Genomic DNA, 12,696 nt, shown 5'->3' on the forward strand with positions numbered 1-12,696 from the left:
AAAACTTAATAATCTTGTTATAAATATATTTTTTTACCTTATTAGTAATAAACATCCAATTTTTTGCTATAATAAAAATGGTTCTATAATCTAACATCTTTGTCTTTCCTGAACTAAATTTTCTTTAAAAATCCTTTACTCAACCAAGTTTAATTAATGTACCTCAGTCTGTCTTGGCGAACATCTCTAAATGATTGATTAGAATTATTCTTAAGGATATAATTTAAACACTGAAAGTCTCATCCTAAACTAAATAAAAAGTCCATCTGCCTTTGCTGGAGGTTTAAACCTGTGCTACTTTCTGATATGCAGTCAGAGGGCTGCATTTTGGACACTAGAGGATGAGGGGCAATGATTCCAAAGATGCACGCCTTCTTCGGGTCTTTCATGCCAAAACCTCTATCAGTAGATCAAGAGTTTATCTACATTTTCCGACACTCAAACATTCCTAAGCTTTGAAAAGAAAAAGACAAAACAAATAAAAACAGATAACTTGTATTAAAGTTGTTTCAGATTCCGATCTTTATTATTGTGTGTGCGAGGCATGTGCTGAGCAGACCACAAGCACATACAGAAATGTCTTTGCCATTAAAAGCCATGTCACTGTAGACAGAACCAGAGTCAGTTTCATCAAGTTCAGTTTAAATAAGAGTCAATATAATGTAGCATCCATCACATTTTGCATTTACCGGTGAAAAAAAGCCCAAAGTAAATGATTTCATTCTTATTTTAATGAAAGGCAGCCACTTAAGAAATCTATCAAATGCGTCGCAGAGCTAATGAGTATATATAACCAGGTAAAACTGAACCTTCTTTAATTTGGTGAAAACTAAAGTTACTGAATGAGTTTTAACAAAAAATGAATTAACTAAACTTGTTACTAAACAAATATGCTTTATGACTGCGTTTGACTTTTTTTAAGGTGACATCAATAAGAAAACAAATCACTCAGGCTCCACTCAAACAAACGCTAATGCTGACAATTAAAACCGAAAGTATTCCCCTGATATAAAATAATTCATCTACAGATAAGAAATGAAATAATGCAGCAATGACGTCATGCTTTGAAGGTTGAATTGGAGTTTCAATAAAAACCAACTGAGGGTTAAAGCGAACCTCTAATTCTCTGACACTGACTGTTAAATCAGATCCATGTGAACAACAAACAGAAGGTATTAAATGGAAATGGTTTGGTTTTCCTGTGAAATCAGCTCCATGTTCTGTAGGTCTGGTTGAGCAGAGAACCGTTCCCTCTGCGTCTGTGGAGAACTGTGGGACCTCCTCAGACAGAACATCAGTCAGTGGCTCTGCTGCCTTCAGCGCCCCCTGGAGTGGCTCCGGTCTCTGCTGTTGCTGTATCTGTGGTACCTTCGCCTGTGATGACTGTGACTCCTGTGGCTTTTGCTCCTCTTTCTGCTGTACCTGCGATGACTTTGTCTTTGGCTCCTCCCCCTGCTGTAGCTCCTCCCTCTGTGGCTTAGGCTCCTATCCCTGCTGGAGCTTCTGCTGCTGGAGCTGCACCTCCTTCCCCTGTGACGGCTTTCGCTCCTCCTGTGACTCCTCCTTCGGCGGCTCGAGCTCCTCCTCCGTCTACTCGAACTCTGGGAGCGCCTCCTCCTCTCTCGACTGCGCGAGCTCCCATGATCCCCCCGATCCCTGCTGTGTACGCTCCTGACAAGCTCTTTTTTATTGTCCGCTCCTCGTCTCTCCTTTGATTTAATTTTCACCAAAGCTGCAGGATGCACAGATCTAGATTTTTGCAGTTCTTTACCATCATCCTTCTTCACCCCATTGACCCGACCCAGAACCCCGAGCATCATATCGCTAAGATCCGGAGCTGCTTCTTTGGTTGGCGGGCCGCCCAGGTCTGCTCCTGCTGTGCTCTTCTCAGTGCTCTTCTTGATCAGGTTGCACAGCAGCTTCTCCCTCAGCTCCTTCTCTTTCCGCTGGAGCTCCAGCGCTCGCTGCTTCTCCACCTCAACCCTCCGAAGCTCCTCCTCCTGCTTTCGTCGACAGGCCTCCAGCTGCTGAAGACGGACCAGTTCCTCCTTCTGACGAGCTTCTTCCTGCATCTCCTGCTCCCTGCGTTCAGCCAACTCCTTCTCCTGCTGCTGCTGCTTCAACATCTGGTGGAAAAAAAGGAAGAGAAAAAAAACAAATCAGAAATGCACAAAGAAAACAGAAGAATATGAAAGCTGATGTTTATAGTGTGCATTTGGTAAAGTCAAGATTGTTTTTTACATTTCATCTTATGTGGCAACAACCAACTTCAGTGAATTCTGTTAGGATTTTATGACTGAATAAAAAAAAAAAAAAAGCTTAAATGTTTAATTGTGAAAAAGGAGGAATTTTTGCTGTTAGAAATCTCCAAAGCTAACCTTATATGATAGTTAAAAATCAAATCTGTTTATATCGAAACCTTTGGAAGTCAGCATAGATGTCAGTAAAGATCCAGCTGTTCTGAGAAACCCTCAGAGCTGAAAGAATATCATTGTAAGATGAGATTTTTTAACACAACTAAATCCTGAGGATACATTATTCACATAAACCTTTTTTAGACACTCAGTGAAATACTCTGAAATTCAAAATCTTAGGCTAACGGTTTTATTGTTGGACAGAACAAAACCGTATTACTTTTGTCACATAAAAATGATCTTTTCAAGGGAAAAGATGAAGGTTAAAGTAATTACCATGAACATTAATGTGCCCTAATCTGGTATAAAAACAAACTCCAAAGAATACTTCTATAAGAAATTTATGAAAAACACTTCCAGAAAGAAAGAAATACAATAAAACCATCAAAACATTAATGCTGATACAGAAACTTACATTTAACTTTTTGTTTATCTTAACTTACAGTAGACAACATTAGATTAATGGTGGCATTTTTTATAAATCAGTTACCATCAGCTTTAAGACCGAGGTGGACCACATTTGACCTCAGCATTTTTCTGAAAAAGGTGTTTTTATCAAAGTTACCAGAAAACAGTAAATTGAACAATAAAGGGTAAAGATGTTTGTTCTATTTTTGTTGGAACTATATCTTGTAAAGCTGTTGAATTCATTAGGCGGAGTGACGTACAGACAAAATAGGGCTGTTGGGTTTTCCTCAGCAGGGTGTAGATGTGTGTTTGGACTTGTTTTAACGATGGTGTGGGGATTTTAATCTGTTTACACAGTCACGTCATGGGGACCCATATCCTTATGGGGACCACAATCCTGGTCCCCATATGGTTAATTTCCGTTCTTTGAGTTGGGGTTAGGGTTATGTTGGTAGTAGTTAGAGTTAGGGTCTTGGTTAAGCCATATAAAATGATTCAAGTCAATGAAACGTCAGCATATGTCATGAAAGCACAGCTGTGTCGGTGTGTGTGTAATAGGAGCAAATAAATAAAGTCACACAGCGGTTTTCCCCCTGAGCCTTTTTATCTAGATAACACTTAAAAAAAGACAAAGCAAACGGCATAATTAATTTAAAGAATGGGTCTGGAGATGTTTAACGGTTATTTAAGGGAAGAGTAGGTTGTAAAACAGTATCTAAAGCTTTAAATATGTCAGAGTAATGCTCAGCCCATCAAACTGTAGAAATACTGCAATGTTTTGGTCCCAGCTAACCCGCCCCTGAGGGGGTGATCAGACGAAGCTAGTGAGCTTTAATGGTAAAATGGGATCCCAGATTGAGATTGATGTTAGAAATAAGCTACACAGCAAAGCCAGCAGCAGTCTGTGGGTGAACACTGAGCTACCGGTAAGTGAAATGGGAACAGAGGGGGCAGAAAACCCCAAAATTTAACTTAAGTACAAGTAGCACTACTTAATAATGTTTTTATTCATGTAAAACTAAAAAGTAGCCTCTAATGAAACCACTCTAGTGTGAGTAAAAAAGTATTTGGTAAAAAGGCTATTCAATTACTAACTGGTTCAACTACTACCAGTGATCATAATGGATTTGATATTTTAGAAATTGATGTAAAATTGAACAAAATATTAAACTATATGGATATGCAAGTGTTTCAGAGAAAGGGATAAAATAAATATATAATATAGAGTAATTACACAGTTATTAAACTTACAGTATGACTGAATAAGCTTAACTTAGTCTACTGTTGACTGTATTGTAACTCAACCTAATGACACGACAGACTCAGCAGATTTAACCAATAAGCCCTAAAAAAGTGGAAAGTGTTTCTCTTAAAGGTGAATATTTGTTTAGAACAAGCTTCTTTTCATTAAGTGAAGTTCCTCACAATGGTTGGAGTTGCCAGAAACTTTACTCAAGACTAATGATACTATCTCATATTTTTACTCAAGTAAAATTAATAGTCCAATAAAACTACTCCTAAAATTAGATTCTTTTTCAAAATGTTATCCAAGTAAACATAGGTAGTTACTACTTGCCTCTGAATGTAAAGTAAAGTGGAGCTAACTGACTGCCAGGATGGTGAACAGACTTTGTACTGCGATGCTATCTGCATTCGGGCAGCCAGAGTGAGGATTTAAATGGGGATATTATCCAGAGATCCTTTTCTTAATCTGCCTTGTAAATTCTGAATAAACACTGTGGAATTCATTGTTTCATGTGACAAAATATGTTAAACTTAAGCGTCTTTTAAATGCAGAGAGCATCACCAAGCTGTGGATAGAACGTGAAGCCTTACAGGTCTGTGAATACAAAGAGAAACTGCTCCTTTAATCCTTTCCATATTGTATATAATGTCTGCCCATACGGGACATAGATTACTCCAGTGGAGCTTTAAAACATGAACTTTTTGTCCTTTCTAAGGTTAATTACGATGTTCCATGCTTCAGTAACAACAGTGGACAATGTGGAGAGTAATTCAGAGCTTTGCTTCGTTTCACTGTGTTGATTTAATACCTTTGCTCGAGCGAGCAGCTCGGCAATGAGCCGTATTGATTCCAGATTGCGCTGAGCCAGCAGCAGCCTTCGCTCCTCCATGGCAATCTTCACTTGTAGCTTCTTCTGCTCCTGCTCCTGTTGCCTCTTCACCTTCTTCAGATTCCTCCTCTCCTCCTTCTCCCGAAGCTTCTGCTCCCGTTTCCGGATCCTCTCCTCCTTCTTCCTCTCCTTCTCCTCCTCTTCCATCTCCTTCTGTCTCCTGGACAGATGATCAAATGTTATTCCTCTCATTGAAAACCAATCAAAGTAAATCCGAAACATCAACCACTGAGCTATTAATACTATGAATATAAAAATAATGTTTGTAACAAAGTTCAGAGACAGGATTCAATATTTCCATATATATATATATATATATATATATATATATATATATAGCATTTCATTTTTTTTACTTAGTTTCTGCAATCCATAAATAAAAAGTTTTATCCACGTCTGCTGTCTTAAATCGAATGCTAACAAATGTATGTTTTCCTCTCATACTACATTCTGCAGCATCTGTAACTGAATAAATAATTGCACTATTTGTTTTTTTTAAATCGTTTCTTTTGATCAACTCAAGCTCATTTCTACCATACCTCTCCTCCTCCTTCCGCCGCTCCTCCTCTTCCTTCTCCCTCCTCTTCTGCTCCTCCCTCTGCTTCTCCAGCTCCTGCAGCTTCAGTCTCTCCTGGATTCTTCTCTTGATAGACGCGTCACTGAGGTGCTTGCTGGTGTCAAAGGTAACCTAATTAAAAAAAAAAAAACAAGAAAATAAGGAAGCTGAACAACTAAATTCAGGGGTCGACGTTAAGGATTTTTACCACTTGCCCTTTGGGCAAGTGACTTTCACACTTAATTTGCCCAGAAACAATTTTTACTTGCCCAGTATAATGTTTAATAAATATAGTTCCTAATATTCTTTTTTGTATATGGTATATATATCAATGAAACATGTTTGTTTTTTTAAATGTTTTTTGTAATTCAGTATTTTTTAATTTTCCAGGTTCCTGGTGTGTATATGCATGCGTCAGATAATGAACTCAAGCCTACATTACCGTGTTAACATGCCTTTCAATCCTTCCTGCACATTCTTTTCAAACTAAACTTTGCTTTAACTGTTGTGTGCTTGGAAAAATACAAATTGTAATGTTAAAAATCTCAACAAAAAAAAACTTGACAGGTTAAAAACTTAAGATAAATCACAAGACAGAAGTCAATGTCACAAATGAATAACTTATTTTAGAGTCACAGTATGTTTATACAAGATAATACTATTAATATAATGTGACTTTTCTAGAGAATCATTATAGTTATTTTATACAGGGTTTCCACTGTCTTACATAATTTCAGAATTCTCTGACTTTTAACTGACTCAGGATTAATTTCCCCTGACAATAAATAAATGCAGCAACAAGACAATAATAATAACATAACAGGTCACCAATTTAACATGTTTAGCTCTATAACATTTAAATGCACCTCTCCAATGTCTGAGAGAAAAAAAAAAAAATGAAAATTTTTTAATGTATGACCACTGTACAGAAGACTGCCATATGATAGCGCTTTCTAGCTTGTTTGTCGTTTTGGTAACTACATCAAAATTACCGCTAGGTTGACAAAAATCACGCCACCTGACGGAAAATCTCGCGGCTTTTTAAAATCAAGAGTCTTTTTCAAATCATGCGAGAATGTGTACAAAACAACAAAAATGGCGCCGGCTCGGTTGTTTTCAGCTAATGTCGGTGATTTTTAAGTAATTTTGAGTGATACATTTTTTTTGCGATCACTGCACTTGCCCGGCGGGAAAATGCAATGAAATTTGTACTCTCCCGACAATAAAAAATACTTGCCGCAGGCGATCGGGCAATGGTTAACATCGAGCCCTGAAATTAGTGTTTTTCGATCTGAAACTCTACGTTAGCAACTAATTTATGAAACTTTTACACATTTTTCCTCAGTTTAACTGACAGGAAATTTATTAGGGTGAGAGCCAAAACTTATAATCTATTGAAGCTCAATAATGATACACAAAGAATTAAACACCATCATCATTAGATGGGGTGGACTTTCTTTTCTCTCATACTTCAGGTTGGATTAGAAGACTTCCCAACCATCCCAGTGATCATCAACCTGAACATACCGATGATCCAGCTTCACGTCTCATTGCCTTAAAAGTTCTCAAAGCCACTCTAAGTCCGACCAGCAAAGGCACACTGTTAATCCCTACTTACCGCTGATGTTATCACAGCACTTTTAAATCAGTAAAAGTTTATCACGTGGAAAAAGACAAGCAGGTCACATCGGCGCCCTTGAAAGAGATTAAATGCTTTTAGCAGAGAATAAACATTCAGCGTTCTCTTAGTTTATTAAGTCAAGGATGGCTGAGTCCAGGAACAAGGAGCATCAAAATGGCAGTATCTCATACAAAAAGACTAAATAACTAGCTGCAAAGCAGACATTTTTATCAATAAATTACTGTCAGATGTTAAAGACATGCAGGAAATAATATGCCAACGAAACTTCCTTAAATCCAAACATTTTGGAGGGTTATATTCTTTTACAGGGTGAATAAATGCTTGTTTAATTCTGTTGATGCACTAACCCGGATACCATCACTTTTATTTTCTAAACAGGGTTCCCTTCATTATAAAGGAACCCTGATTGAAGAAGAAGCTTGAGCTGTTTTTCCAAGGACCTGGGTTATTTCTTTTATCTGGCCTACCATGCATTAGACTGCTGCTCTATCTGGGGAGTGCTCTGAAGATAACAGCCCACCTGCGACCCTGCAAGGATGAGACAATAGATGGACGGATGGTTGGATCTAAAAGCAATGAGGTGTAGTCACTGTGGCAGAGGGGATGGCTAAAGTTTGATTGTGTTCTTTTAGAGAATAAAGCCTCTCTCCCACACAGAGACCTGGGTCAGCACTGCAGCAGTGGACACATACACGCAATCAATCTGGATTTGGGCTCAACAGGGAGATTCTCACTGAACACTAAAAAGAAGAAAAGAGCCAGAAGAAATGAATGCTCAGAAAAAAAAAAAACCTCTTCTAGATCTCCACTCTTATGCCTCTCAGATCCCCTTTGCGTGTTTTCTCTGTGACTGCAATTTAAAGAATGCAAGGAGACAAAAAGTAATGATCAATATAGTAATCTTAAAGGTATAGTGGAGGATTTTTGCAAATCTTTGAAAAGACACGCAGTCTCCACTTAAAAAAAATAAAAATAAGAAATGCACGACTGAACGCCTATTAAACATGTGCGAGAGCACGCAGGAGCACATTTCTCCTTTTGCACGCTCTATTTAAAAGTTGCTGCATCACTCATACAAGCAAGAAGATTTGCAATTTTTCCACCATGTCAGACTCACCACCGGTAAGTGAAAATATGGATGAGCACGTAGGACTGCCTTACGTAAACATATCATCATGACAATTGACAACTAGGAGGACCACTTATTTTGATGATCCACTTTGAAAAAGAACATCCTCCACTAAACCTTTAAGTAGCAACATTATTACAGCTCCCAAAGCTTTAACACCTATCCGGATGATTTCCAGCTGTTTAGTCGCAGGAAGATTCAAACACGTCTCTAATGTTAAATGCTGAATGTGGGCAGATGTGTTATACACTTAGTTCTTTTAACATTATGCTGTTGAAGTAATGCTCGATACAACTTAGATGAAAAACGCTAATACAAGATGCAAAACTGCATTCATATTGACTTCACAAATATTTTTGCTTGAAAATAACAATAAACCCTTGCTTTACAGTGACTGGTCTCTCTCTGCTTCCCAAACGGTGCCAGACACAAACAGGGGGGACGAAGGTAAATAGAAAAACTATTTATCTGGAAATTCATACCTTAATGTTGCATGCCACAGCTTTTCCATCGTCTCCTTTCAGCATTAGCTTCATGCCACGCAGGGAGTCCATAGCCTTGGTAAAACCGCCATATTCCTGATACTGAACATAAGCCTCAAAGTTCAGATGACCCCCAAAGCTGAAAGTGCTGAAGTTCTTGTCCAGCATATCCTCCCTATATGGATCCAGCATGGGGATGTCAACATTCCGGACCTTAAAACAAAGAAAAAAACAAAACACATTGAGGAATGAAATGGTAAAAATGTATAACTTCAATAAGAATGATACTTTGTATGCCAGAACACCATAAATAAAGTGGACAGTTTAAGAGATTTGACCATATTGCAAAGAATGAAAACCATATGAATTTCATAAACAAATAAAACAAAAATATATATATTTTGTGCTTTTAAAACAAACAAAAAATTAAAGAAATCACCACCTTGCCAAATGTCTGGAACACAGCGATCAGAACCTCCTCAGAAGGACGGTCAGGAAACTGGCTGTCTTTTAGGCTAAACCAGCGACAAGGAAGCCCCTCGAGGTGGATTGTATCAGGCCTCTCCCCTGGCAGGGTCTCATTCATATCTTTAGCATCACGAAAAAAGGAGTCCCAATCATGACGCGTGGGAAAATCCACTTTATTCTCTACCGCACGAACCTGAGGAAAAAGAAGCAAATACAGACAATCACATGTCCTTCTTTTGCAGACTCAGATTTAAAGTTTTATGATTTTTTTTTTTTTTTTATATATATTTGGGATGGATGCGTTTCTAGAGTTACTAACCCATCTACTGTTTTCTAATAGACTGACATGGACAGATTGAGAAACCGATGGGTGGACAACTGGGCGGATGATATGATATGAACCAATATACGGGTGAATGATTGGTCGGGTAGAATGGAGTGACAGAGGGAGAAAAACAGATGGGGGGATTGATAGACAGTCTGAAGCTTGGAGAAGTGGATGGATGGATAGCAAATAAAAAGATGGTCTTATCTACAGAAGAATGAATGAACAGATGACAGACATGCAAAATAAAAATTATTAATGGATGGATTGATTAACAAATGGAGGCAAGTAAAGCAGCTCATAATTTAAGTCAGTAAGTAGAAAAACTTTATATAGAAAACAAGACAGGTCAAAGAAAACGTTTTAAACAAATTGACACCAGGAGTGTTTTAACAGTAGAGTATTCCAGACAGTTTTTAAATGCATTAACATTGAAGTTGACTAAAAAATATACTATCCAAATTATACCATATGTATGAATTCAGAGGGTTTGAGCTTTACCTTGAGCACATCTGTAAATCCACTCAGCTTTATGCTCTTTCCATCCAGACGGGCCAACAGACTCTTTACCACGGTTTTGTTTTCCACCTCCCCCTCAAAGCGAATGTAATCCAGGGTGCTCTTGGAGATCCGCAGGGCTGAGAACAGCTCCGGGGCCACCATGGCCTTCACTCTTTCCATCACCTCCCAGTTAGAGATGCTCTTGCCCGGCAGCTTGAGCTGCGGCAGAGCCACGCTGATGGTCATTTTGGCGATGGGCTTCAGGTACAAGTTGTGCTCAGCAGACAGGCTCACCGCCTCTGTGGTGTCATGCACGATGGTGGTCATGGCTGCGGATAGCTGCAAATGTTGATTTTCAGATTCTAAATAAAAAAGGCTCCAGCTTGCTACAAAACAACCACTAAAGAAAATTGCTTGTCATAAATTATTAAAACCGAGTCAGAGGCGAAGCAAGAAAACCAGGCTAACCCCTATTTTCTAGCATGCATTTGTTCTAACAGTTAGTTAACGTGTCGTTATGGCAAAAACAGAGAGAAAAACTCATGGGTTTAACTCCTTGTGTGATAATTCATTAAAAAATACTTGAAAACTTTAAACGTTGTTGTTTAGTTGTGGATACTGTTAATGTTTTAACAAAAAGAGATGCTACCAACTGCCGCCGGTGAGCTAGCTAGCTAGCTAGCTTAGTGTCGGCTAACTAGCTCGAGGACTCAAACACCTTCAGTTTGCTTCGATATCACGGCGCGTTAGCATCAGCAATAAAATGACACTTTACGACCTACCGAACATCAGCAACACTCCTGCTAAAACAGCGGCGATGTTACTGTAATAGGGCACAAAAAGCCAAACACCGCAGAGCACAACGGATCCATAGAGACACAAACACGGCACCGAAATGCATGAAGTGAACTTTAACCTTCCGCTGAAACAACGTCTAACAGCGCCGCTGCTACAGCCGCTGCGTTTAGAGACAGCGACACCTTCTGGTGGAGCTGAGAACCGGGAAAAGAGTGAGATGTCTGAACAGCAAAGATGCGCATTTTAAACATATATATGAAATAGCATATATTTTTTTATTATATTGTTAAAACACTTTACAGTGCAGTATTTGATTGTGTATATTTTAACCCTTCACTATTATGTTATTTTTATAATTTTTTTAAGGTCCACATTTGTGTGACCTTTTTTTTTTTTTTTTTAAATCTGTCTTTTTTTTGCTGCTGTTAAAACCAGAATTAGGGCATAGAGCTTGGAATCCTGAGGTTCTGAGTTCGAGCCCCACTCCAACAGACTGCCACTCTGATTCTCTGGCAGCCCACTGCTCCCCAAGGGGATGGGTTAAATGCAGAGGTAAATTTCTCCAATAAACCAAGACCAATAAAGTTAAATTATATACATCGTCTGATTCACCTTTGCATCAGGACGTTGCACAAAACTGACCATATCATTTAAATTATGTCAGTAAAGGACTACCTTGTTATTCAGAATCAGGTGCTGTGAAAAATGAAAGAAAACAGCATGTACATATTCACTATGGAGCAACCATAAGACTGTCATTCAGACTGGATCTGAAGCATCGGTGAAAAACTATTTTTAAAGCTTGCTGATGTGACTTCAGATCTGGACCCTCACTGGTCTGTTGTGGCAAAGTGCCACTCACACAGGCTTTTCTCTCTGATTCCCTTCAGTTTAAATTTTATTACCATAAACCTAAAATTAATGACATCACCATCATCATACTCTTATTGTTTAGATCCATTAGTTATCCCATCAGTAGATCAACTTTATCATGTACTAATTACTAGATCTTTGCAAAGCACACATGTTTCTGTGTGGTTTCTGCATCATTCAGACCAACTTTACAAAATACTTCTTCACAAGTGTCAAATTATTTGAAGGCGCTGTGACGAAGGAATATCGGAGCCACAGCGTCCATTCGTTTCTCTTCATACATTAAGCGATACATGAATGTCAGGATCCCTTTGATGAATTTTGTAGTTGAAAACCAGAAAGTTGTGGATGTGCTGAACATGGATTAGTCCGGCAAATGCCCCTGGCAAAAAAGTTGGCACAGTTTCCCTGAAAAGATGGCAGAGGAATTTACATAACAGCATTAGTTCTCTTTGGCGTGTATGTAGGTCAGTTGCTGCAGTCAGACAGCCTCTCTGTTCTGCCCCGATCAGCAGTCACACTGAATAGATAGGCTGCCCAGGGTTACTCTGGATTCCACAGACGATTCTCCTCATCCCTGATCTGCAAAACTAAAATAACAGGATCTCCATTGCCAAGCATTAAAACAACTACAATGACATTAAATTGTAAAAATAGAAATGTATACTGATGTAAGCAGATGCAGTGTAAAGATTGCTTTGAAAATATCTGCTGTTGAGAAGCTTGCAGGCAGGAAACGGTGGATTTAGTGTGACTACAGCCTCAGCACCGGGTCATCAGATCATCAATTCTTCAGCATCAAAACACAAACACAATCGGTGGCAGCCAGCAGTAAAAACGGATGAAATAGGTCATGTCGTTGGAGATGAAGGGCTTTTCCATGCCTCATCTCTGCTCACTGTCAGCTAAAACCAGTTCCTCCCTCACATTTCAGGGGACTTATGTAAACCTTTAGAAGAGATAGA

General features: G+C 38.7%; 1 protein-coding gene across 2 annotated transcripts; it reads right to left on the reverse strand.

The window, feature by feature from the left end:
• Positions 1–1,002: 1,002 nt before the first annotated feature.
• akap17a (A-kinase anchoring protein 17A) lies at positions 1,003–10,976 on the reverse strand. 2 transcript variants are annotated; one of them, XM_015404140.1, is made up of 7 exons: positions 10,843–10,976; positions 10,061–10,399; positions 9,209–9,427; positions 8,767–8,979; positions 5,497–5,645; positions 4,877–5,117; positions 1,003–2,126 (listed from the first exon to the last, which is right to left on the reverse strand). In XM_015404140.1, the coding sequence occupies exons 2-7, from the start codon at positions 10,385–10,387 to the stop codon at positions 1,317–1,319; spliced, it is 1,959 nt and encodes a 652-aa protein (XP_015259626.1). In that variant the 5' UTR covers positions 10,388–10,399; positions 10,843–10,976; the 3' UTR covers positions 1,003–1,316. The 2 variants fall into 2 exon arrangements, with proteins under 2 accessions (XP_015259626.1, XP_015259625.1); XM_015404139.1 differs by having other exon boundaries at positions 10,061–10,389; positions 10,843–10,970.
• Between the last annotated feature and the right edge of the window lie 1,720 nt (positions 10,977–12,696).

The sequence above is a fragment of the Cyprinodon variegatus genome, unplaced genomic scaffold, assembly GCF_000732505.1.
Source record: "Cyprinodon variegatus isolate N-32 unplaced genomic scaffold, C_variegatus-1.0 Scaffold1646, whole genome shotgun sequence".
NCBI classification, from domain to species: domain Eukaryota; kingdom Metazoa; phylum Chordata; class Actinopteri; order Cyprinodontiformes; family Cyprinodontidae; genus Cyprinodon; species Cyprinodon variegatus.

Excerpts from the sequence above, each read along its gene's own strand:
- akap17a (XM_015404139.1), bottom strand. Across the intron at positions 9,428-10,060 it reads GATTTACAGATGTGCTCAAG|GTTCGTGCGGTAGAGAATAA; the intron begins GTAAAGCTCAAA and ends CTTTTTCCTCAG. Across the intron at positions 8,980-9,208 it reads TGTTCCAGACATTTGGCAAG|GTCCGGAATGTTGACATCCC; the intron begins GTGGTGATTTCT and ends CTTTGTTTTAAG.